The sequence below is a fragment of the Hippocampus zosterae genome, chromosome 2 (genome assembly GCF_025434085.1).
Source record: "Hippocampus zosterae strain Florida chromosome 2, ASM2543408v3, whole genome shotgun sequence".
NCBI lineage: Eukaryota > Metazoa > Chordata > Actinopteri > Syngnathiformes > Syngnathidae > Hippocampus > Hippocampus zosterae.
In genome coordinates, this window is record NC_067452.1 from 19,201,683 (window position 1) to 19,228,404 (window position 26,722).

The 26,722-nt window shown below is 43.7% G+C and overlaps 2 protein-coding genes across 8 annotated transcripts in view; both read left to right on the forward strand.

Moving 5' to 3' along the window:
• LOC127595739 (indian hedgehog B protein-like) overlaps window positions 1–6,399 on the forward strand; it is a 9,948-nt gene extending 3,549 nt beyond the window's left edge. Inside the window, exons 2-3 of the mRNA XM_052057481.1 lie at window positions 2,804–3,065; window positions 4,766–6,399. Of these exons, the coding sequence (XP_051913441.1) occupies window positions 2,804–3,065; window positions 4,766–5,433 (930 nt within the window). The 3' untranslated portion in view covers window positions 5,434–6,399. The remainder of the gene's footprint in view (window positions 1–2,803; window positions 3,066–4,765) is intronic.
• A 124-nt stretch (window positions 6,400–6,523) lies between these two features.
• Window positions 6,524–26,224, forward strand: bin1b (bridging integrator 1b). 7 transcript variants are annotated; one of them, XM_052057460.1, is made up of 19 exons: window positions 6,527–6,914; window positions 16,967–17,047; window positions 17,175–17,229; window positions 17,995–18,089; window positions 18,237–18,272; window positions 18,443–18,538; window positions 18,878–18,985; window positions 19,648–19,740; window positions 21,530–21,615; window positions 22,677–22,752; window positions 22,842–22,897; window positions 22,975–23,016; window positions 23,353–23,395; window positions 23,615–23,710; window positions 23,969–23,989; window positions 24,190–24,354; window positions 25,237–25,290; window positions 25,355–25,456; window positions 25,540–26,224. In XM_052057460.1, exons 1-19 carry the CDS (start codon window positions 6,825–6,827, stop codon window positions 25,639–25,641), a joined length of 1,497 nt encoding a protein of 498 aa, XP_051913420.1. In that variant the 5' UTR covers window positions 6,527–6,824; the 3' UTR covers window positions 25,642–26,224. The 7 variants fall into 7 exon arrangements, with proteins under 7 accessions (XP_051913422.1, XP_051913420.1, XP_051913423.1 ...); XM_052057462.1 differs by lacking the exon at window positions 22,975–23,016 and having other exon boundaries at window positions 6,524–6,914; XM_052057463.1 differs by lacking the exon at window positions 19,648–19,740 and having other exon boundaries at window positions 6,530–6,914.
• The last annotated feature ends 498 nt before the right edge of the window (window positions 26,225–26,722 follow it).

The following is a 26,722-nucleotide window of genomic DNA, read 5'->3' on the forward strand; positions in this document are numbered from 1 at the left end:
CTTAAAACTGACAGCCATGGCATCATCCCACTCTGCTACTGAGTTGCTCAATTGATGCGGCTGGGCCATTTTTGAAGGTACGTAATATTTTAGTGAGGGTGTAACACATGAAGTGAGCGATGGCAACCAACTTTTCCTTCTCTTTGCCCGCCTTAAATTGCTGCCCGGTGTGAAGAGTCGGTAGTATAAAGCAGGCCATTGACATGGGCGATGTCAATGGTTAATTTTAATAAATGAGAAGTGCTGTGAAAAAAAAATTGACTGCGGGCTGGAAATGGCCCCCGGGTTGTAGTTTGAACACTCCTGTCGAAGTCAGGTTTACATGGCACTATGTTTTAAGGTCAGCTTGAGTTAACCGAGCTAAATTTGAGCTTTTTCTGCTTTAACAGTTAATTGACTTCCTGTCTGTAAGCCAATGGCGTCTCACCTAAGAGGAAATGGACCTTGTTGCGCTTGGAATGAACAATCGGGTCAAGGTGTTCGCGAGCACCGGCCGGCCAGACGAATGGTTCAGATGACAACTTTATTAGCAGCGTTACGAGTGGGAAAGGGGCCGGTCCGGGGGGAGCCGGGATGGGGGTGGGGGGGGCCTTGTCAGTCAATGGGCCCTCTCACCTTGTGTTTGCTTAACCAGACAGCAGAAGTTCACACACTACCCATAAAAATGTCAATCATAAAGCGTTACTTGGCAACTTCCTACTTTTATTGGGTTCCAATAAAGTCCAAAAGTAAACTGTTTTTTTCAGAGCTAATGTGTGGAACTTTGGACCCGGGATCTGAATGAACCATCAAATCAAAGAAGCCGCACATATATCAAGGGTGGCAAAACTAATTTCCTCGAGGGCCATGCAGAAGAAAACCAAAGGCCATCTTGGCATTCTTCACTTTGAATAGATCAAACACGCTTATGGACTATTTTCTTATTTTGTAAACTGCTACCTCACAGCTTTCTGTTCGGGATGAAAAGGAAATATCGTAGTTGAGGATTTTTTTCCCAGATTTTTCGCGTGGCCGGCGTATTCTATGAGAAAAAAATCCACGCCTGCGCTGTGCAGCTGTGGAATCACATCTCCACGTTCAGAACCAAAACAGGAGCAATCTGATCCAATCAGTAAATTGTGAAAGTAGTGTTTATTTCAATGTAATTATCTGAAGGGTTTTGTTTCACAAATGCGACCGCAAAACTGAGCAGAAAATGAAGCAAACACTGGTGGCTCACGCTGTTGCCTGTGTTCCTCAAGGTGCTGTAAATAGAAATTATATTATTTCAGTCGAGATTTTTTGTGTGCGTTTTTGCAAAAGCTCTTTATAAAAGTAATGTGTTATTATTTGTAGTAGTAGTCGTAGTAGTCATACAGCGGTGCCTTGATATCCGAGTGATACGACTTTTCAGAGGTCGGACATTTGTTTGCTTTGACTTGTGAGCAAAAATTTGAGATACAAGCACTGTACAGTGGGAGAAAACTCAATTCACTGCACAGCAAGCAGCATTTTGGCAGGTAGTAAACAGTTCTTCCGAAAAGAGACTTCAAAATGTTTATTGGCATTCCCAGTTGGTTTACTGTCAATCTAAACATGAAACTAAGACAGTTTTATACGGAGTGTCATTAAAACAACCGCATAAATGTTCCTAATTTCTGTTTATCTTAATGTTAACAGGCATATTTAACGTTCTGCTCTGTCTCTCTGTCTGTATTACAGTGATGCCTCGCTACTTCGCGGTTCGTTTGTCACGGCTTCAGTGCATCGTGGATTATTTCAAACACATTCATTAAAAAAAAAAATCATGTACATGTTGCACTATGTGACTTGCTGTTGTTTTGCTGACTTTCGCAGCTTCTCGTGGACCGTTTGCGGGAAAAAAAAAAATATATATCCATCCATCCATTTTCCGAACCGCTTAATCCTCACTAAGGTCGCGGGGGTGCTGGAGCCTATCCCAGCCGTCTTCGGGCAGCAGGCGGGGCACACCCTGAATCAGTTGCCAGCCAATCGCAGGGCACACAGAGAGGAACAACCATCCACGCTCACACTCACACCTAGGGACAATTTAGAGTGTTCAATCAGCCTGCCATGCATGTTTTTGGAAACCAGAGCACCCGGAGAAAACCCACGCAGGCCCGGGGAGAACATGCAAACTCCACACAGGGAGGTCGGAGCTGGAATCGAACCCGGTACCTCTGCACTGTGAAGTCGATGTGCTAACCACTGGACTACCGGGCCTCCCATATCTATCTATCTATCTATCTATCTATCTATCTATCTATCTATCTATCTATCTATCTATCTATCTATCTATCTATCTATCTATCTATCTATCTATCTATCTATCTATCTATCTATCTATCTATCTATCTATCTATCTATCTATCTATCTATCTATCTATCTATCTATCTATCTATCTATCTATATATTTTTTAAAAATATGTTTATTTGCGTATTTTCGTTTATCGCAGGTGGTTTTGGTACCCATTAACAACGATAAACGCGGGATTACTGTACATTGACTGCAGGTGGCTGACGCATGCACACCAGAAGGAGCCACACAATGCTCATTGAACTGAAGCAAAAAACACGACCAAAAAACGGTTTAATTTTTTACATTACCGCCTTGAAAAACAATTATTTCACCTTATGATGCCCACAAGCCACTAAAAAACAAACAGCAGGCCCCTTATGGCCCCTGAACCTTATTTTGGACACACCTGGTATACGGTATATCTAACATATGGTTGCATAAGGCAAAATCTGACCTATGTGTGCGTGTGCATGTGTGTGTGTGTGTGTGTGTGTGTCCCACAGCGCTGCAAAGACAAGCTGAACTCCCTCGCCATCTCCGTGATGAACCTTTGGCCCGGGGTGAGGCTGCGGGTCACCGAGGGCTGGGATGAGGACGGCCATCACTCGGAGGAGTCGCTCCACTACGAGGGGCGGGCGGTGGACATCACCACCTCGGACAGGGATCGGAACAAGTACGCCATGCTGGCTCGGCTGGCTGTGGAGGCGGGCTTTGACTGGGTCTACTACGAATCCAAGGCCCACATCCACTGCAGCGTCAAGTCGGGTGAGTTTCAGGTCACCATTAGGAGCTTTGTGCTTTAAACCCTTAGGCCTACTACGCTTCCGCATTGTAATGTTTGTCACCATTTATTAGCAGTGCTTGGTGTCAAAAATTTGAGAACTATTGTGCTAAACCAAAAACCTATTGCAAAGCAAGGTAAAAAAGAATGCCCCAGCTGCTGTAAATCAGAAGAAGTGGCATAGTTATCAAGCTTGTCGCTTCAAGCCCAGTGACTAAAACACATACGACCTTGAAAGTCAGACAACACAAAACGAGCTGCAGCTCTGCTTCGTCTGTTCTGTCCCTGCTTTCACTAAAGCCTCTGCACGTTTGCCTCCTTCCCTTTCTTCATCCCGTAAGCCTCTTCATGACGATTCTGCTGCCCCTGCTGCAATCTTGCTAAACTAACTTGAGAGAGTGTGTGCGTGTGTGTGTGACACAAGCATGCGAAAAGTCTGGCAAGCAGAAGTAGACACACCAGGTAAAGGCCAAGTACATGACAGACCGTCTTCATACACCTGAGTAGTAACTGAGATTTTCCTTTTCTTTCCCTCTTTTCCTCCTTTTTCTCTCCTTCCCTCCCAGATCGGGTTGCGAGGGCGCAGTCCTTGACCTGATTACATGGGCAACCAGTCAAGTTGGTATCTTTTTGGGTTCTCTCCCCCCCATCTCCCCAATTCAGACCGAGTGTCATCCCTAATGTTCGGCTGCTTCTTTCATCGTACTAATTTTAACACCTCAATTTGTGTAGAGTTGTGTTTTAAATATATAAGGGGATCTTTTCACACTGATCAACATGAGGATTTTATATTATATTCAACTTTAAGCTTTGTTGAATTTTACTTTCCTCTCAGCTCATTCCTGGCCATTTCTGTCTATGTACATGTAAAATATTTTTGGGGCTTGTTTTTTTCCCTTCTTTATTACAAAGTTTTTTTTAAACGAATATCAATACCTGTCATTAATATAAAATATCCATTCATTTTTATTTTTTAACTCTTCAAATGAGCACTATCTTAGCTTTTTCTTGTACAGTATTGCTGATCTTGTCTTTCTACAGCCAGCGGAGGAAGCTAGCACTTCCAAATGCAGTTCTTTTCGCAGGGTCAGCAGTGCGTAATTTTGATTACCGGTAATCGGCCCTATTGACCTGATTCAAGAACACTTTCTTTCGAGTGGTGTATTTGACTGATTTATTTATGAATCCGTTATGTAATCAAAGAAATGACAAAAGAATACAGTATGAATAAATCCATTACAACTAACCAAATTTAATGGGGAATGGGCTAACGTAAAGCAAAAATGCTGGGTGGGCCCAATTGAAGAACGGAGCAGGCCAAACTTTGCAATTTAAATCGACTAAATAGCAAGAAATAAAATATGTCATTTTTATATGGCCACAGTAGAGCCAACGGTACAAATTACGTAAATTGTATATTATTAAAGAGCTGAAATTGGCAATGTGAAAATCTGATCATGGCAACCTGATCCCCCCCCCCCCCCCCCTCCCAACAGAAAGCACAGTGAACACAAATGGCCAGTATCGACTCAGAGGATTCTTGGACTAGCAAATATACTCATTTACTCTGTCCGTGATGACATGATGGTACGATATCAATTGTTCTGCTTGTGCTGAAAGAACCCAAAACGCATGTCAAGGCTAACTTGGCTAAGTACAATATTTGACTCTTGCCGTCTTTCAGACCACTCGGTGGCAGCCAAGTCTGGAGGTTGTTTCCCGGGCGACGCCTTGGTCACTGTGAAAAACGGCCTTCAGAAGTTCATCCGTGACCTGCGCCCCGACGAGCCAGTCCTGACCTTGTCTGGCGCCGAACTGGTGTACAGCCAAGTCCTGACCTTCCTGGATCGCGACCCGGCGACACACAAGCTCTTCTACAACCTAAAGACAAAAAATGGGGCGCGCCTCTCTCTGACCGCCGCCCACTTGCTGTTCGTGTCTCAGGGAAACTGCTCAGAGGGGGCGCCGCCCACCCCCGGCTCCTTGAGGACGGTGTACGCTTGTGATGCCCGGCCGGGTCATTGCGTACTGGTGGCCGACGGTCCATCGGGAACACTTTCTCGCATCACAAGGGTCACAGTGACGGAGAGGAGGGGGGCTTTCGCTCCTCTGACAGCGCAGGGGACACTCGTGGTGGATGGGGTGGTGGCATCCTGCTACGCGGTGGTGGAAAGGCATTCCTTGGCTCACTGGGCCTTCTTGCCACTCAGGCTGATGCACAGCTGGACTGGCACCAGTGGTTACCGTGGTGATGGGGTCCACTGGTACGCTGATCTTTTACACTGGCTGGGGGTGATGCTGCTGGACTACGGGCACCTCCACCCACTGGGCGTGACCGCAGCCCACAGTTGAGGACAAAAACTGGAGAAAGATGATCCAACGGTACCATGTGATGGATCACTGCTAAGCCTCATGGGAAATGCTGGAAAAGAAGTCATAATAAATCAGGCAGCCGGACTATGGGATCATATGCAAATAAATCGACTGGTAAATAATCCTGATATACAACAATAAATTACAAATTCATTGAGCAAACTGAAATGGAAGATATATGAGATGAGAACGAACTCTAACTGAAATGAAAAGTTGCACACCAACTACACTGAACACAAATACAAATGCAACACTTTTGCTCATCTCATCTGAATTTCAAGGTTTTTTTTTTCTTTTTCCATGTGCACAAATGAGGTATTACTCTCCAATAATATTCACAAAGCTGTCTAAATGTGTATTAGTGAGTACTTCTACTTTGCTTAAATAATCCATCCACCTCGCTTCAGGAATCAACGCAAATAATCTTCTAAATGTTCAAATTATCACTTCGACGGCATTCATTGAAAATCATGATGTCCCAACACTTGCGAGCTATTGTTGGAACAATACTGGTGGGCTCCTCATGTGGTCTTTGCAGCACTTCGTTGGTGACCCCTCTTTTCGAGCGACCTTTCCTAGTGGGCAGCCTCAGGGACACCTGTTCAATTATCATGCCGTATAATCAGCCTTTAGATATGCCACACCTGTGAGGAGGAGGGATTGTTTTGGCAAAAGAGAAATGCTCACTAAGGCAAATCGGGCAGATTTTTTTCAACAGTATTTAAGAGACAAGTGCTTCATTTAAATGTCTGTTCAGTATACTTTCCAGGGCTGTGTTTCCTGCTGTATGCAAGATGATTCCTTCTCCAGTAACAATGATATATATTTTAGGAGGATTCGCTATGTATTTAATATTTTCTTGTTCACAGAAAGTCAACAAAAAGTTATGGTGGGAGAGAATATTTATTTGGGGGAAATAAATCTGTGGATAACATCATTTCATGACTGCCCTCTAGTGGTGTTGCGTGCATGTGGCCCCCATCCGATTGCGTGCACAAATAAACCTCAAGCGCAGGCCCCAAAGGCCCGCACGCCAGGTGTCGCCTAATAATACCATCAGCACTACGCCTTTAAGAGCAAGATGAGGAGGAAACCCAATCGGTCCACATTTGGAGTGCAAATCTCCATGAATTGGCGGAGCAGAAAGGCTGTGTTCGGTTCCACGTCCATTGTATCTCCCTTGTTCTCGTGGACTCGTACAAAATCCGGATTAAATTACGCTCTGCTCCTTTAAGAAGCTCCAACAGGATTACAGTTACACGCAGCGACTAAACTCGGCGTCTGGTAGTTTTTACGCACACTTTACCCTCAGGAGACACTTGTCCCTCACTACTGAGTCGGTGCCGCCTCAACCCAGAACGCAGTGAGTCATGGCCGAGACTGGGAACAGTGCGAAGGGGGTCACAGCCGGGAAACTGGCCATCTCAGTCCAGAAGAGGCTAAGCAGAGCGCAGGAGAAGGTACGACAAAAACATTTCACCTCTTGACCTCATAAAAATGTTTTCCTCATTGGAAAGTCCTTTTAGACCACATTTTATTTCCAACTATGATGATGAAATGTGTCTACTCGTAGGTTGTTTCAAAAACGCGTTTATGGTATCCGTTTATGTCTTATTTCTTAGGCCCGTATGGAAAAAAAAAATGAATTCAAGTGTTGCAGGGTCGCTGCTCTTCAGTAGAGGGCGAAAGTGAGCTTACAATAACCACCAGGCTATGTAAATGTAGGGGGATTAAAAAAAAGGACAATACAACTAATAAAATTGTGACATTTGTGGGGAAATTAAAGTCAAGACTTAGAATTTCAAAAAATTGGGTTAGTAAATGGTAGTGTTTATCGCGCTGAAACTGGACTATGATAAAAGGCTATCTATAACTCAGAGGCTTATATGATATACAAACAACTTCATGGTCAACACATAAGAAGCCTTAAAATGTAGAAATCAAAGCAGGTAAATGGTAACTAATTTGCTACATGTAGCTATAGCTAGCTAACTAGATAGCCAAAAGATAGATACTTTGATTTATCCACAAAAGATATTTACAAAAACATAGGCCGGATCCTCATTGTGAAGCAAATTCTTCCATCCCATTTAATCGTATAGTGTTGATTTAACGCCTGTTGATCTTTTAGCTTCTAATCACCCTGCATGTGCACGTCAGAAAAGGGATTACCATTCCTAGGTAAGTTAGTATTTTCAATTAATGGTGAGGCGTGAAGTGTTATTTTTACACACTCCAAATGCATTTACTGAATATAAATGACAATTGTGTATTTTCAACGACAGGACAAAAACATGATGTTAAGTGATTCATATTTAATGAGATAGTAAGCAGCTTTTTGGAAGTGAGGAGTAATGAGGAAGGTCAAAGTTTCCTCCTCAATATGGGGGCCGGAGATCGTGTTGGACTTTTTGGGTGTAGGCTGCAGCTGTCTGTTCAATGGTGTCGTCTTGCAGCCACATGAGTTCTGCCTGCTTGTTCGTGAGTGAAGCAGCCAAAGAAAAGCATTAAGTCTTTGAGCTGTTAGTTTCCAGTCTCTCTGGGATGAGTTACATGAATCTAACGCCCTGCTTGGTGTCCACACCTGTCCCTTTTTCCTCATAGGACTCCCAGTATGCCTCACTGCCAGAGGGGGGGGTTGAGGAGGAGGTGCATGTCTATGAATAGCCCCCCAACCCCTGCTTCCCCATTTTGCTCATAGCCACAAATTGTCTGTATGTATTTTTGGCTTCCGAAATTGAACACCGGCGCATTGCTGTCATGCGTGAGGCATTGAACCTGCTCATACTTATTGAATAGTTTTTATTTGAGAGTGGGCAGCACAGGACTCTCAATCCAGACCTTCCTGTGGGGTGGTTGCATGTTCTCTCTTTTCTTTTTTTGTTCTGTAGTTTTTTGGCAACTCTGGCTTCCGCTCATATTAAAAAAAAATGCAATTAAGCTTTACTGAACTCTCTAAGTTGTATGTAAAGTATGGATGATTTCAAGTGTCAATGCCTCTTTGGCCATACACTTGTACACAAAATAATTGGGGTGTTGGACTTACTAACCTACTGTTCTCTATAACTTTAGCTTAATGTGACCTCTGAAACACATTGAGTTGCATTGTGTATGAAAAGTTTCAGAAATGTTTCAACAACTTGCTTTTTTTAAAATTTATTTTCGAGGTTGTCCATTTGCTGTATGCCTTTCTATTATACATCTAGGCTCTGTGTATCTGTATTGCAACCTGCTGATGATGCTCAGTGGTTGCTTCCCGTTTGAAGCCTCACACTGTTGATTAGACCTTGCTTTAGTCTCACAGTGTCAACATGTAAAAAGCATGATGAAGCCTATGGTTGAAATTCTAATTGGTCCAGTCATCATCATCATCAACAAGTGCTTGTTTTGAATTTTGCCATTAAGCTCCTTGTTTGGGAACATGCATTCAAAAGGTGAAATTAAATTCACCGGTCAAGATTATAGTGAATTTGGGGAAATTTCTCCATATCACAAACTTTTTGGGAGCCATGGATCTGCCCTGCGACTGTCTGGCAACCGGTCGAGGCCCACCTATGGGCTCCAGCTTGCCTATGACCTAAGTGAGGGTAAGCAAAAATGGATAGATGTTGCCTCATGTGCTCCTTGCAGCACCAAGGTCAAACCCCGGGGTGGCGATAGAGGACAAAATATGAGAGTGTGTTGCAGGCTGTAGGGAAGTCCCTTTAGGCAAGCTAATTGTGGCTTGCTGTGACTGGTCATTTGACTACATTCGTGACCAGATTGCACTTGCACCAATCACATCGGGGTTTATCTTAAGGTCAGAGTTGATAAAAAGGCGTGAGGGAGGTTTGGGGCACACAACACAACGAGATGCGACAAAGGTACTCGCAATCTGTTTTTAAATTTAAGTAACGATGTTTATGAAATAAAAGACTGATTCAACTTAAGTCAAAACAATAAATGTAATGAGGGCGGGAGGAATCACTGAAAAATACCTTTGCAGAAGTAAAAAGCGTAAAAATAAATTATTACTGATACTGTAAATACCTGGGCGGCCCGGTGGTACAGTAGTTGGTGCGTTGACCTCACAGTGCAGAGGTCGTGGGTTCTATGCCTGCTCAGGCCTCACTGTGTGGAGTTGGCATGTTCTCCGCGGGCCTGCGTGGGTTTCATCCGGGTGCTCCGGTTTTCTCCCACATTCCAAAAACATGCATGGCAGGCTCTTTGAGCACTCTAAATTGTGAGTGTGGGTGTGGATGGTTGTTCGTCTCTGTGTGCCCTACAATTGGTGTGCAACCGGTTCAGGGTGTCCCCTGTCTACTGCCCGATGACGACTGGGATAGGTTCCAGCGCCCCCCACCCTCCTCCCGCGACCCTAGTGAGGATAAAGCAGATCGGAAAATGAATGAATTAATGTAAATACCTGTTTTATTAACACGGTACAACAAAAGCATCTGCACACAAATTGATTTTCCTCTTATAAGCACTTTTAACGGTTCTAATGCTATCAAAATATCTTTACTAACCTCGTGAACGGACTAACAAAAAATTCCAAGTTAGCTTATGATCACAACTGAACACGGGTTTGCATACCGGTTCTGTGGCAGGGGTGGCGCCACATATGAGGGAAAATGTTGATACCTATGTGACTTTGCCACCATTTTCACATGGATGTAGTATTCTTGGATCCCATGATACTCTGCTTCAAAACATTTACATTAACACAATTTTTAAATAATAAACTTGCCTCCCTCGTAAAGTCTATTCAGGGGTGCTAGACAGGAGGGTCATTGAATCTCGTTAGGGTGGGGGCTTGGGATTAGTGTTATGGTTAGGGTTTAGGGTTAGGGGTTTAAATGGGCTTTAGGGTTAGGGTTAGGAGGTTAAGGTTAGGGTGTGTCTTTGTACAAAGACATATGTACATGTACAAACAACCGTGAGTCTTTGTATAACATTAGTAACATTTTTTTGTGTTAATGTACACTGCACCCCAATTAATCATTCTATCAGTCTCATTTTCACAAAAAGTATTTAAAAAATACAATAAAATTAAGCAGGTAAATCATTAACCTATGGTGGTTGCATGACCTGCGTCACCGAAGTTGTTAGTGCTAAGCAGTCTGCAATTGCAGGTTGTGATCAGAGCTGTTGCGCTCTATCTTTTATCGTCCTTATTCTCATTCAGAGTTTGCTTCGTGTACAATTCACCAAGGGCAGGGCATAGAATAAAAATATAGAGGGCACTTTAAAATGGAGGGGCGGCCCGGTAGTCCAGTGGTTAGCACGTGGCTTCACAGTGCAGAGGTACCGGGTTCGAATCCAGCTCCGGCCTCCCTGTGTGGAGTTTGCATGTTCTCCCCGGGCCTGCGTGGGTTTTCTCCGGGTGCTCCGGTTTCCTCCCACATTCCAAAAAAAAATATGCATGTCAGGCTGATTGAACACTCTAAATTGTCCCTAGGTGTGAGTGTGAGCGTGGATGGTTGTTCGTCTATGTGTGCCCTGCGATTGGCTGGCAACCGATTCAGGGTGTCCCCCGTCTACTGCCCGGAGACGGCTGGGATGGGCTCCAGCACCCCCCGCGACCCTAGTGAGGATTAAGCGGTACGGAAGACTTTAAAATGGTACGTGTGAGCTACGATAGTTAACAGGCTGCAAAAGTGCACCGCATGCTGTTTCTCATCATGGCATGCGTGCGTGTGTGCGCAAGTGCACGGTAAGGGCCGATCCCGGGAGGTCGGTAGATCGAAAAGTCAGTCTATCTTCGGTCCAAAGAGTTTGGGCACCCCTGAGTTAAGGGTTAGGAGTTAGGGTTAGGGTTAATGGATTAGGGTTATATGGTTAGGGTTAGCGGTTAGGGGTTACGTTGGGCTTTAGGGTTAGGGGTTATGGTTATGGGCAGAGTTGGGGTTAGGGGTTAGAACAGGGGTGCCCATTACGTCGATCGAGATCGACCAGTAGATCAAGGACTGGTCCCATGTCGATCCGAGGGGTGTAGAGGGAAAAAAAACCCACAAACATTTGTGTCTCTGTGCATGTTCGTAATATATTTTTGTGTTAATGCACACTGCACCCTAATCATTCTCTCAGTCTCACGTTCACAAAAAAATATTTTAAAAGGAAAATAAAATAAAGTCAACGGAAGTTGTTAGCGCTCAGCAGTTGCAGCAAGTGATCAGAGTTGTTGCGCTATATCTTTTATCGTTATCATTATTCTCATTCAGAGTTTGTTTTGTACAATTCACCGAGGGGACGGGCAAAGAATGGAATCTGGAGCGCGAGAGAAGCATTTTAAAACGGTACGCGTGAGCTACAATCGTTAACAGATTGCCTAAGTACGTCGCATGCCTCAGCGTCATGCTCATCATAGCATGCGTGTGTACCTGCGTGCGTGCGTATGCGCGTGTGCGTGGTAACTGGTCGATCACGGGAGGTTGGTTGATCGAAAGTAGATCTTTGGTCAAAAAAGTTTGGGGACCCCTGGGTTAGAGGTTAGGGTTAGGGTTAAAGTAGAGTTAAGGATAGGGGTTAGAGGTTTACGGTATGGAGGTTGGGGTTAGGGGCTAAGGTTAGGGTTAGGGTAAGAGGGTTTGGGTTAGGGGGTTATGGGTTACGATTAGGGGTTCAGAGTTAGGCTTGCGGCTAGGGTTTGGGGATAGGGTGAGCAGTTAGGACTTAGGGTTTATGGTTAGGGGGTTGGGGTAAGGGGTTTCGTTTGCGGTTAGGGTTTAAAGCAGGCATGTCCGGCCCTCGGCCCCCGTCATAAAATCAGTGCCGTCTGGCCCGCAGGTTGGGCGCAATGGAACACGTGTTGCATTGACTGAGGTCTCGTAGACTGGTGAGTGATGTTTCAGAGTACTGCTTCCCTCTAGTGGCTAAATGAGTAATAGCATTCACTAAATGAGTAATAGCATTTAGACACTAGAGGGCATCACTGACGAGTTAACAAGACATCACTACGTGTTTATATTGACTGATATGTCATATTTCAAATTCCTGTTTCAAATGAACCAAAAGAAATTCTTAAGATTGTTGAAATTAAAATAAAAATGGAAATGTGAAACAGACTGGCTTACTAAAATTTGTTGAACAATATTGTTGTTCAATGTAAACAAAAACAAACTCTTTGTTCAAAGACAAACTCTGCAGCCGGGACATTGAGCTGCTAGCCATTAGCCTTAGGCCCCATTATCTCCCGAGGGAATTCTCACACGTCATAGCCGTGACAGTGTACATCCCCCCGTCGGCTAATAGTGATGCAGCGTGTGATGCCCTGATGACTGTCGTGAGCAGGCTGCAAACACAGTCCCCCAACGCCCTGCTGATCATCTCGGGGGACTTCAACCATGTCTCTCTGTCGTCCTCCCTTTCAACCTTCAAGCAGTATGTAACCTGTGCCACTAGACACAATAATATTTTGGATTTGGTTTATGCCAATACCAAGGAGGCATATAAACCCCTCTCCCTCCCCCCTCTTGGAAGAGCAGACCACAACTTGGTATTTCTCGAGCCTGTGTACAAACCCCTGGTGCACAGGCAGCCAACTGTGACCAGAATGGTCAAGAAATGGTCATCGGGAGCTGAAGATGCTCTGCGGGACTGCTTCGCGACAACCAGGTGGGAACTCTTCAACGAGGTTCATGGGGAGGACATTGATGCACTCACTGACACCATCACGGACTATATAAACTTCTGTGAGGAGAACACCGTACCCACCAGAACTCTGCGGTGTTTTTCCAACAACAAACCATGGATTAATCCTGACATAAAGACCCTGCTGAAGGAGAAGAAGAGAGCTTTTCGGTCGAGAAACAGAGAGGAACTGAAGGACGTGCAGATTCGGCTGAGAAGAAAGATCAGGGAGGGGAAGAAGATGTACAGGATGAAATTGGAGGACCAGTTACAGGCCAGCAATGTCACTGGTGTCTGGAAGGGCCTGAAAACCATCTCAGGCCACGACAGCCCAAAGACAGTGATCGAGAAGGACAAGGACTGGGCAGATGGACTGAACCATTTTTTCAACCGTTTCGACCAGTCGTCTGTCCCTTCCCCCAACCACAAACTGCAACCTCTCTCACTGAGGACTTCTTCTCCTCCCCCTCCTCTTTCCACCAGCTCTCATCAACCCAGTATGTCACCTGGTTCCTGCCTGTCCGTCACAACAGAGCAGGTAAGGAACCAACTGAGGAAGATGAATGTGAGGAAGGCAGCAGGTCCGGACAAGATCAGTTCCCGACTCCTCAGGACCTGCTCTGACCAGCTGTGTAACATTGTCCAGCACATCTTCAACCTGAGCCTGAAGCTGGGCAGAGCTCCACAGCTGTGGAAAACTTCGTGCCTGGTCCCAGTGCCCAAGACCCCCCACCCTAAGGAGCTGAACAGCTACAGACCGGTGGCGCTGACGTCTCACCTGATGAAGACGCTGGAGAGACTCATCCTCGCCCACCTTCGACCGCTGGTGAGCCCGTCACTGGACCCGCTGCAGTTTGCCTATCAGCCTGGCATCGGCGTGGAAGACGCCATTATCTACCTCCTCCACTCAGTGCTGTCACACTTGGAGAAGGCTGGGAGCACTGTGAGAATCATGTTCTTTGATTTCTCCAGTGCCTTCAACACCATCCAGCCCAATTTGCTGGGAGGCAAACTGCAGAATGCCGGAGTGGACCACCATCTCACAGCATGGATCATAGACTACCTCACAAATCGGCCGCAGTACGTGAGATTGCAGAGCTGTGAGTCGGACTGGCTTCTCTGCAGCACTGGAGCGCCGCAGGGGACTGTTCTGGCTCCATTCCTGTTCATCCTCTACACCTCGGACTTCAGACACGACACTCCAAACTGCCACCTTCAGAAGTTCTCCGATGACTCTGCGATTGTTGGCCTCATTACGGAAGGGGACGATCGGGAGTACAGGGGACTGACAAAGGACTTTGTGGACTGGTGCCAGCAGAATCTCCTCCAGATCAACCCGAGGAAAACTAAGGAGTTGGTTGTGGATTTCTGCAGGAAAAAGTCCTCACCAGCACCGATGAACATCCAGGGTATGGACATAGAGAGGGTGACCTCCTACAAGTACCTTGGTGTTCTTCTGAACGACAAACTGGACTGGTCTACAAACACGGACACCCTGATTAGGAAAGGACAGAGCCGACTCTTCCTACTCAGGAAACTGAGGTCTTTTGGGGTTCAGGGGTCACTCCTTAAGACGTTCTATAACTCGGTGGTGGCCTCGGCCATCCATTATGGCATTGTCTGCTGGTCAGGCAGCATCTCAGCCCGGGACAAAAAGAGACTGGAGCGACTGGTCAGGAAGGCCAGTTCTGTCCTGGGTTGCTCCCTTGACACTCTGGAGGAGGTGGGCAACAGAAGGATGCTAACTAAGCTAAAAGCTATGATGGCCAGTCCCTCCCACCCCCTCCAGCCCGCCCTGACAGCACTTGGTAGCTCCTTCAGCCAGAGACTGTTACACCCGCGCTACAAGAAGGAGAGATACCGACGCTCGTTCCTACCAACTGCTGTCAGGCTGATGAATAAAAAATAACAATCATAATAATAATAATAATTAAATTATGTGAAGTAAAATTGTAAATAGTACTGCGATTTATCCATTGTGTTCATATTGTATTTAATTGAAAGATGTTTGTTGTTTTTTTTTTCTCCTTTCTTTTTTCTACATACATTCTTGCTGCTGGAGGCTGTAAATTTCCCCAGTGTGGGACGAATAAAGGATATCTTATCTTAAAGAATGTCAGCCAAGGTCGGCCCCCCGACATTTTACCACATAAAATCTGGCCCCCTTGGCAAAAAGTTTGGACACCCCTGGTTTAAAGGGTTAGGGGTTAGCGTTGGGTTATGGGTAGGGTTAGGGACTGGGGTTACTGTTTAGGGATTAGGGTTTGGGTTAGGGCAGGGATTGGCAACCCAAAATGTTGAAAGAGCCATATAGGACAAAAAACAAATATGTCAGGAGCCGCAAAAAAAAAAAAAGCCTTCTATAAAACTTACAACTAAGGAAACACATGCTGTATGTACGTAGGAGACTGGACTGTCTCAGAATTGTTAACGTTATTCTTTTTTTTGTTGTGTGTTCACAAACGCCCCCATAGAATTTATTTTATGATTTCCCCCGCTTGATTTTCTGTTTTGGTGCATTATTTTCGCTTTTCTTAGTGACCAACAACGTGTATCTATATCTATATGATCTATGTTAGCCTACTATCAAAATGACTAAGTTTGCCACAATTACACGATGTGCCTTCATGATTATTTTTTTTCCCGTGAAGTGCATTCTGTAGAGCAGGGGTGCCCAACCTTTTTTGACCAAAGATCTACTTTTCGTTCAACCAACCTACCGCGAATGACCCACGCTTACACAACACACTTGCAGACGCATTGCCTACCTACTTTCATCGAGATCGGAGGCGGAGGCATGGGACGCACTTTTGCAGCGTTTTTGACTATCATAGCTCACGTATACCGTTTTAAAAATGCTTTTCACGGCCCTCCAGATTCTCTTTGCCAATACCCTCGATGAATTGTACATAAAACACCGTTTTTAGTTTTTTGCAACAGCCGCCTGCCTTGCATCCCACCCTGCTAACAGAAACATGTGTCGCAGGATATGACGCAAATCTTCGTTGACTGAAACGTTGACATGTAATATTTAGTCTACACATTTTTACAGCATTGGGAAACATTAAGAATGTTTGCGTCATGTTTTTACTTTGACAGAAACCCTATTTATAAGAAAAAATAAATTTCCCTCCCACATCTTTTTCCATTTTCAAACATTTTTTTATAAAGCTCCAGGGAGCCACCAGATGGTACTAAAGAGCCGCATGCAGCTCTGGAGCATAGTGTTGACGACGCCCGGGTTAGGGGGTTAGTGATTGAGGGTGAGGGTTTGAGTTATGGATTTAGGGCTAGGGTTGTGGTTGGGATTTTGGTTGGGGATAGGGGTTATGGTTAGGGTTAAGGGTTAGGGGTTAGCGTTTCAAAAACAACAAACAAAAAATTGCTGCTTATACTTGGTGACACTCAAGCTTAGTCAAGTCAAGAGTATTTTTAGAGCACTTTCAAACAGCCATCGCTGCATACAAAGTGCTGTACATGGAGCGATTTAACATACACAATAAACAGTAAGACGAATCGGTAATAAAGGCGGTAGAAAGCACCAAGCAGTAAAATCAAGAACAAATCTAAGTCATGCTGAGTCGAATGCCAAAGAATACAAGTGAGTTTTGAGGAGGGCTTTAAAGATGGGCAACGAGGAGGCTTGCCGGTGGGAGGTCATTCCAGAAAGAGGGACCAGCAACAGAAAAGGCTCGATCCCCTCTGAGCCTCAGTTTAGTTCTTGGTACTTCTAACAAAGACTGGTCCAAATTGCAATTGCAAACAGCAAAAAAATTGCTGCTTATACTTGGTGACACTCAAGCTTAGTGATCACTTCTTTGTGAGAACACCGCATGAAAATATTTTTTCAGTGTCCATTGCTGGTCTGGACGTTGTGAAACATGGTCGCTGTGCATTTCAGGTTTTGCAGAAACTTGGCAAAGCGGACGAGACTAGAGATGTCATCTTTGAGGAGATGGTTGCCAACTTCAACAAGCAGATGGTCATTACACAAGTTTTCACTCACCATATCATGCACTCAATTTTCCTTACCACGTACAAGCCGCCTTAATGTATATGATGGGAGACTGTTTCACTTTGCTGTTGTTCATTGACCTTTTTCACCTCAGGGAGAAGGCACCAAGCTGCAGAAGGATCTGAAAGCATACATAACTGCAGTAAAGAGTAAGTCAAAATAGACACTCTTGAAAAATGGTTCATGGACGATCTTGTATAAATCACATTCATAGAAGTAAAAATCGCCATGTAGCATATATTACTTGAGTAAAAATCAAGTTATCAAGTTGAGTAAAAAAGTAGCTGTAGCTGATGTTTGCTATTACGTATTGAAGTTTCAAAAGTAATTTAATGATATGATTTATACTACAGTATTGAAGTTTTTTTTAAGTGAGTTTTTTTATTACGTTTTTACTTTTTAAAAAGGAAACTGTTTTAATTTGTGGTGTAGAGTAAATAAAGGAATGCTAGTGCTAATAGCAAAGTTAACTAGCATAGGTTAGCCAGGCCTTCATGTTTACCATAAACTTAAACAAGCCAATGATAACTAAAACATCAAATTTTGACTTCACTGGTTTAATTTCTGAATTTGCTTCTCCAGGTATTTGCCAATGTTTCTGTCATGTCAGTATTACGTATGAAAAGCATTCATGTAAATATGGCCACAGGTGTGTAACGTTATCCTTGTGACCTCAACATTGTTGTCATTTTGGTCAACATCTGCTGCTGGAGATGATCTGTGAGCAGCTGGGTCAAAAGCAGGTGCTTCCATCTTGTCAAACATTGTCAGTACTCTCCCTTGGGAAATTGCCTGCCTCACTCTGGACAGCAGCCTTATTCTTATGCTTTGTGCACCACAGTTCTGGCATATCATCAACAAGCAGTTCATTTGAACTGACAGTCTGCCACTTGATCTTCTTTGACACATTTCAGCTTTGCACGAGGCATCACGGAGACTGCAGGACTGCCTGGCTGAAATGTACGAGCCCGAGTGGTTCGGCAAAGAGGAGATGGACGCCATGGTGGAGGTGAGATCCTGACCTTTGATCTTGGCTGCCTTCCTTATCCTGAATTGAACTTCTCCACCTTTTTCTTTTGAGCACCTTCTCACTTTTATTTCGCTCTGTTGTCACTTTCTTTGCTTTAACTGCATGCATGTGTCGTTCCTGCTGAAGGAGATGATAGAGAAGGAGATGGACAATAACTTGGAGGTAACACATTAGAGTGGTTAAAAATGTAACAAGAATTCAGGACCAAATCAACCACCATGAAACAAAGACAGATAGTTTGTTGACATTTAAATATCTATTGCATTGCACTGAATGCACTCAATATTACACTGCATACAATGTATTTTGTGTGTGCGTGTGTGTTTTTGTAGGACACAGACACTCTGTGGTTGGACTTCCACCAGAACATAACAGACAGCTCAATGCTTTCCTTGGATTCGTACCTGACTCAGTTTCCTGATATCAAGGTGTTTAATTGTCGAAATGTGACAATCTTTTTGTTTTCCTTGGACCACAATTTTTATGTTATCACAAGTACTTTGTAGGCATTAATTACAACAATACTCTGTGGTATATATTCTTTGTTCTCTGTGAAAAATGACTACATTTACTACAGCTTACTGCGGAGGTGTCAAGGTCTCCATGTGTAACGGTATGTCTGTATTGTATTGCCCGCAGGTGGCATAGCTCCCGCGATAAACTGGAGTTAACTCGACATATTGTAAATGAGTTTTGCGTTATTGAGTAAGTGGTGAGTGAGTCCACTGGATAATGAAGCCCTGCTCACTCTACCGCGCCCCCCACAGGCTCGCATTGCAAAGCGGGACCGTAAGATGGTGGACTTTGACAGTGCTAGACATCACTTTGCCTCCTTACAGAAGGGCAAGAAAAAGGATGAGGCCAAGATCGCCAAGGTAACGGTGTCAGCTTGTCATGCTTGTACTACTTTGTAGAAACATGTTTGTTCGGTGTCCTGCGATTGGCTGGCATTCTGCCTCTCACCCAAAAACAGATGGGATTGCCTCCAGCTTACTTAGCTGAAAATGCGTGGATGGATTTTTTTCACCCCTGTATTTTAATGCTAAGCAGTAAAAGCATATTTGGAAAAGCTATGTCAATAATGAATAGACAATTCTTTTATGAAGCATTAAGAACCAACCACCTTTCTGTCTTTGAGGGATGAACCAAAAGAGGTTAAGTGTTGCTAAAAGCTCCTCTTCCTTATCTTGTCCCACCCCTTGGCTTTTTCATACCATAACAAGCAGGACTCAGTCTATTCACCTTTACAGTCTAAATATAACGGCAGAGTTGCTGCAGTACCGTTTCGCTTTCAAATTCATCCTAGGGCCAGATTAAACTATCACTAGCTTCTTTTGGCCCCCGTTTAAGGACCCCTGCCTTAAATAATGTTGTCTTGTTCTATGTTTACTGAACAAAAACTAACTAACAGATTGTTGTTGCTTGGACCTATTTTCTTTTGTTGCCTTTTGTCTTGTTCCACCATCACTTGTTCATTGTCACCCGCACCCTACCAAACGGTCTTGCTCCCCTTTGTCTGCATGGTGTGTGTGGTCAGCCTGCGGCCCTGTTGGAGATGGCAGCGCCAAGCTGGGCTCAGGGTTTGCTCTCAGCCCACCAGGTGGCTCAGACTAACCTCTCCTACAACCAGGTGATGATTAACCCTGAATTCAAACGCATAGGACATTTCACCTTGATATCCCGTGTACTTCTGGGTCGCAAAAGCCCAAGTGTTCTTCACTGACACTGAAATGGATAACGAACTGATGTTAGCGAAGAGGCCAACCTTTACGTTGCTCAAAGACAACCTGACCCAACATTTACCTGTACCTGTGAAACAATGCCTTGAACAAACCCAATGATGGAAGCTTGGTTCCTTGTCTGTACCTTTAGAAGTGGTTACAATGCCAAACGGCAGTCTTGCGATCTTCGCTGTACAACTATGTGTTCATGATGAAATAATCCACATACTAAAAAATGGACTTCAAATCCTTTGAATATGCTGAACATAAGGCATTCGATCCCGAGAACAATTTGGATCATTTTTCCAATACATACTAAAAAGGTGCTAATTAATGACTTTTTTTAACTTCACCTTACTTCCTGTCAAATGTCTGTCATATACTTTTAAAAATTGTACCTTTTTGGAAGGATTTAGTTATTTATTTTTTTATTAAATTGCGGGGAATCTGGTTGTGCAACCCCATACACAAGCTTTTGCCATGGGTTCAGGTGAGCAGTACTTACCGATTTAGTAAGTAAGTACTGTTTACTTTACTTTAACTTAGTTTAGTAAGTTAAGCAGTACTTAAAGTACTTACTTTGTTCCACCTGGAAGTACCCTGGTTTCTATTGTTTGCAACCATTTAAAATGTCTTAATATTCACATTAATGTTCAAGGCTTTGATGGGTTTGTTTTTAATGCTCTCATCAACGTAGAATCATGAATAATTTTTCTATGTGCAAAATGCAAATATTTACTGAAATAACAATTTTTAAATTTTTTAAAGTTTCAATTTTACACGAACATTTTACACTTGGAGCAGTTATTCACACACAATCTCTCACACAATATTACTGTCCATCAACAACAGTGAAAAAAATATTTTGTCACACAACATCTGCTTTAACAGCTCTTTTTATGGAATCAAAACAGAGCAATATAACATTATAAAGTGCACATCTAAGGTAAACTAGGACTCCGCCTCTAGTGGATTTAAGCCATGGTTGCATCCTTCGTTTTTCTCAAGTTTGCTTTGAACACAGCAGTCAGGCTATGTTGATTCTGTTGGTTCTTCTTGAGCCGAAGTCTCTCTACGGTTTTGTGTAGACATCATTTGGGATGACTACACTTGGTTCCATGACAACACTGAAGACGTTTTTATTTTCGCTAGGTCGCTACCACTGCACCGCTGAACTTCACAGTCACTGTCAGACGAACACAGAGAAGCTCCACCCGCTCTATTTATATGGACACAGAACACTGTAACCTTCTACACAAAATAGTTCCAAACAAGTAACAATCACTTCAGTGGCATACACCGTATACCTGTATGATACAGGTAACTTTGGTCTCGTCAGTGGTACAATCTGGCAACTTTTTAAAAGTAAACTTTCCATTCATAAACTCTTTAAGTATCAGTTTTCGGTGTCTCACGCTGCCTTGGCTGGCAAAACAAACGTGCGTGGACCTATGCAGTGCGCTTGTTGTTTTGTTTCTGATTTATTTATAGAGCAACGTAACATCCGCTGTGACGTGTGCCACGTTAATCTGGCAAGAAAAAATGTAATCCCGTTAAAATTAATTTAAATTAATGCCAATAAAAACGTGCTAAACTGACAGCTCTAATTACTTTGTATTATTATATGCATGGACGTTTATATGCTTCACTGGATCATAGTGAGTTGAAGTTCTGGATTGTGTTTGTGTGTACATGTAGGCCGAGGAAGAGCTTGGTCGCTCTCAAAAGATTTTTGAAGAGCTGAACGTGGAATTACAAGACCAGCTTCCAGTGCTGTGGGACAGGTGAAACACTACCATTATATCGAAGCATTACAGAATCGTACCTTGACTGAAGGATTTAATTTGTAACCCACTTTAAAGTGAACCCCAACGATTGACGAGGGATAAGAACCTGTGGGAAAAGACACATGCACACACACACACACAAACACTTCTCGTAGTCTAGTTTTTGTTTCCCCACTGTAACACAGTTTCCAACTGACTACAGTTGGAATATGAGTCAAGAATTAACACCTTTCTCTGCAGCGACTCCGTGTTTTATAGTATCACCACTAGCTTCCAAGCTGCTAGCTTGGAAAGGCTAGCACAGGGGTGCCCAAAATCTTTGCATCGAAGATCTACTTTTCGATCAACTAACCTCTCGGTATCTACCCTTACCGGCGCGCGCACACACACACGCGCACACGCACGCCATGATGAGAGACAGCCTGAAACTGAGGCATGCAACACACTTTTGCAGCCTGTTAACTATCGCAGCTCACACGTACCGTTTTAAAGTGCTTCCCTGGGCCCTCCAAGATTCCTATTCTTTGCTCGTGCCCTCGGTGAATTGTACACGAAGCAAACTCTGAATGAGAATAATGACGATAAAAAATAGAGCACAACAGTTCTGATCACAAGCTGCAATTGCAGACTGCTGAGAGCTAACAACTTCCGGTGACTTAATCACGCGGCACCGTAAATTCAAGATTTACCTGCTTTATTTTATTTTTAAAATATTTTGTTGGTGAAAATGAGACTGATAACGGTGAGGTGTACATTAACACAAAAAAATAAATTACTAACGTGTACAAAGGACACATAAATGGTTGTTTGTTTGTTTTTTTTCTCCTCGGATCTATTTGGGACTTGTCTTAGATCTACCGGTAGATCAGGATCGACCTAATGGGCACCCCTGGGCTTTGAAGCTTGCGAAAACACAATTAAAAATCTACTGAGTAAATTCATGAAATCGTAGGTCAAGCTACTACTATATTTATAACCATTCAATTTGTGTGTGTGTGTGTGTGTGTGTGTGTGTGTGTGTGTGTGTGTGTGTGTGTGTGTACATATTTTTTTTTTAGCCGTGTTGGCATCTATGTTACCACATTCCAGAGTCTGGCGGGTCATCAAGAGAAGTTCCACAAAGAGATGAGCAAGGTAAGTCACTCTGAGCTTTTCTGACTTCCCTGTCTATTGAGTTGATAAGAGCTTCTTCATCCTTTGTTATCCTCCTACCTCTTCCTCAGCTGAGTCAAAACCTGAATGACATCATGACCAAACTTGAAGAGCAGAGGCAGCTCAAGTAAGTCCATCCGGTTTTAGAGCCGATCACGGTAACGGGACAACCCAGAGAGTAATGTCCCTCACCCCCTACTGTAGAAAAGACAGTGCAGCAGCCAAGGCAGGCGACGAGGCAAAGAGGTAATCTGCTGCATGGCTGCTGCATGCTTTTATTGCAACACCTGGGTCCATTTTCACTGATGTCCAATGCCACTGATGTCGCTGTGCTACAATCCTCTGAGCAATGGATGTTTGAACACAAAACGGTGTACAAAATGTACATAAACAATTGACCAATACCCACAAGCATATATTCTTTATCCTTTCCAAAGAACAGCTAATATTACTGGAGCCACCTGAGTAATTGTGACTGTCTTTGTTTATACAGTATTGCCAGCCACAACATATGTGATGTCATTTTTTAGGTACATGTTGTACTTTTTGTGTCACTTTTCTCCTCCTGTCTTTGTCTTGCAGTGACGGAGCCAACCACAGCCATGCAGCCAGCTCGCCACCCACGGTAAATAAATAAATACTGCATTTGTACTTGACCTCATATTGCTCCATACCATCACCTCAATCAGATGTGCGTGTTGCATTTATTAATGAGGATGATTAGTGACAGGTGGGAATCATGAGGGAACACCCACTTTCCAGACTAAGAGAGGGGGGGGGGGAAGCAAACAGGACAGGAACATGACAATGTGTGTGCGCTTTTGCATGTGCACATGTTTGGAAGAGGCCCAGCTCGCTGCCCAGCCGGCCTCTCCAGCATGATGAATCGCTTGATGACAGCGCGTCTGATATTAACAAGGAGTCCATAACAACAACACAGGTCAGATGATAGTTGGATGGATGTTTAGTATCCTACCCTAACCCCCCCCCCCATGTGTCTCTGTGTTTTGTGTTTGTGCGTCAGCCCTCCGCATGGGTCACCCTGCTAAATTGAGATATTTTACACAAACGTAAATCGTAATCCCCTGCGGCAAACACACAGATTATGTTGGATTCCAGTTGCAGCTTTCTAGGTTCATTATTTGAAGATCATTTCACCTCAATAAGATACTGTACTTGTTTTTACTGCTGCATGAAGGTGCCATCTTGGGACTTACCAGTAAGAAGGGTCTTTCTTCCTTTTGAATTTTAAAGTGATGTAAGTTTTTCACTCAAAGTTGCTGTCTCCTCTTCTGCATGTTGACACCCATGGCAATTCCGCCCACTCACCTACTAAACGCATCCTGCCAACATCCTTCCGTCAATTGCTTCCAAATCCTCTGCGGTACTCCACGACTTTTGACCCTGTTGCATGACCAGGAGCAGCCCCTGGAGCAAGTTGAGGGTGGATGGTACTTTAATGAAGGAAACTCCCAGAGTGACCCGCAACTCAATTGTGGGGCGAACCACGCTGAGTTGTACACTGACCCCACTTGGTCTTATGATGTGGGTCAGGGGGGCTGGGCCCAAGATGAACAAGTGCAGGTAGGGACTCTTGAAACAGGCATCACCTCTCACTGGGCTCCTGAACTCAGCCTGGAATTCAAGGATCCACAGTCGCATACAGTGTTCACCCACATTGACAAATTCATCTTTTCATTGTTTTTGTATCGAGGCCAAAGTGATAAAAGTATTGCTTGTGTACCCTTAGTGGCATCTTGGTGTCCAGTACCAATGCTAAAGTGAGTTGAGGAGCTTCGTTTCGTTAATAGTAGTGCTTTGACACCATATTGTGGCATGTTGGTGCCAATAAATTACACTGAAGTGAGTTCAGAAGCTTAATTTAGGCAAAAGTTGTTCTCTGCCATCATTTTGTTGCCAAGGATATACAGTATGTTGAAATGAGTTGAGGAGCTTCATGTACAAAAGCATTATTTTGACTCCTTCTTGTGGCATCTCGGTACCAAGCAACTGCGTTGAAGTGAGCCGAGGAGCTTAATTTAGACAAAAAAGGACAGTAATTTTTCGGACAAAATCTTGTGGCATTCTGACATGTTTTAGACGAGGCCATGTCCTGAAGCTTCTCCTCCGACTTTAACATATTCTCTTAGCACCAATAAGCTACAATGTGGCGCAAGCAATATTTTTGAATGAAACGAGGCTTTCCTTCGCACAAAAATGACAAGTTGGTGACCATTTACAGAAATTACAGGGGATATGTTCCCCCTGATACCTCCAAAATGTTCAAATGTTAACTGGCAACTACCAAACCGCAAATATGCATTTTGATATGGGAGACAAACTCTTGCAGATTTTTGCTCAACTCTGCATTTTATCGTTTTTTTTTTTTCTTTTTGAGTGTGTGAGAGCAACTTGCCTTGGTGATTCTTCTTAAATAATGCACACAGTCGTTTTCTTTTCTGTCAGGTTTCTGAATCCAACAGCTCGGATTACAAGCTCCCTCCTGGGTTCCTCTACAAGGTGAGCCGTCACAGCAACGGCGGAAAGTGTGACTTTTTGCACTGACTCAAACGTCCTGCTCCAGGTCAAAGCCATCCACGAATATGCTGCCACTGATGGGGACGAACTAGAGCTGAATATTGGAGACATTGTGCTCGTTTTGGCATTCGACACCCCAGATGAGCAAGTCAGTGATGTCTCTCCACAATCACTTTGACACACTGCTGCACGTGTGGCTGCCCTAATGTTTGTTCAAATGTGTGTTTGTAGGATGACGGCTGGCTCATGGGCGTGCAGGAATCTCTCTGGATACGTAACAAAGATATTTCATCCAAAGGGGTCTTCCCTGAGAATTTCACGCAGAAACTTTGAAGTTCACATCCCCTTCCTCGAGGTACTTCCAGATTTATTTGGAATAAAAAATGAAATATGAAATTACTTATTTGCCAGTCCCAAAATGATGTCCTTTAGAAACCGAAGAACTTAATCAAGATTAACGTCAACTTATATGTAGATCTAGAAACATGGATCTATCTTTTTGAAGTTATTCCTCTCAATGTTATATCATTACTTGTGTTGAATTTGCCCACAAATATTGTGAAGAAATAAATGGAACAGGAAGTCATGGAGTGTGCCAGTGACAAACTTTGAACTTTGCTTAAAAAAAAAAAAAACGGCTCATGCTGAGGTGACAATGAGGAAACTTGTGTACAACCAGAGCCCTTGAGGACACTGTGTGCTAATAACCGAGATGGTTCGACGGTGCAAAAAAGAAAATCTCACCTCAACTTTTGATATTTCATCTTTCGTTTGAAGATTCTGTTTGTCATGTCAGTATCTCTGCTTTCATGCATTATCTTTTTGAAGGACACATTTACATGTTTTGGCAATGTTCAGCCAGGTGGAAACCCTCATATTATATAGGATAACTATCATTAAAGATTGATGAAGCCCATCGTGTCATGTGTTTATTACAAATGGGTTTAGCCTTCTGGATGGACAATTGACAAATGTGAAGGAGTCCCACATGGGCTAGGCAAAGTCACCCCCCTGTGTGGGTGAGGCTAAGATAATATATGAACAGGAACTGTTTTGGACAGGGCGGACGTTCTTCCTCGTTTGTCAGAAAGCGCTGCTTATGCTTGATCTTTTTGGGCATCCAACATGCTAATTAAAATTCTAGAGAACATACAATCTTCTGGTAAAAAAAAAAGTGAGAATAGATGAAAATTAAAGATGAAAGCACCGGTGGTGGCTCCCATGGAACTTTTTCAAACACAATCCACTTTGGGATGCTTGTTGTCCTATTTAAAACTAAGAGAAATACCAAAACAAATGTTAAACACTCAAACTTCATTGACTGTACAAACAAACCGTGTGTATTCTCATGTCCTCTTGATCCTTCTTTTGGGGTAAGAGTCAGTCACTGGTCATAGTTGCTCTACTGAAGTCC

What these genes read in the sequence shown, in the direction of transcription:
- bin1b (XM_052057460.1), top strand. Translation starts at nt 6,825, where the DNA reads ATGGCCGAGACTGGGAACAGTGCGAAGGGGGTCACAGCCGGGAAACTG. An exon ending in AGATGGACGCCATGGTGGAG is followed by an intron (nt 18,090 to 18,236) that starts GTGAGATCCTGA and finishes TTCCTGCTGAAG; the next exon opens with GAGATGATAGAGAAGGAGAT. An exon ending in AGATGGACAATAACTTGGAG is followed by an intron (nt 18,273 to 18,442) that starts GTAACACATTAG and finishes GTGTTTTTGTAG; the next exon opens with GACACAGACACTCTGTGGTT.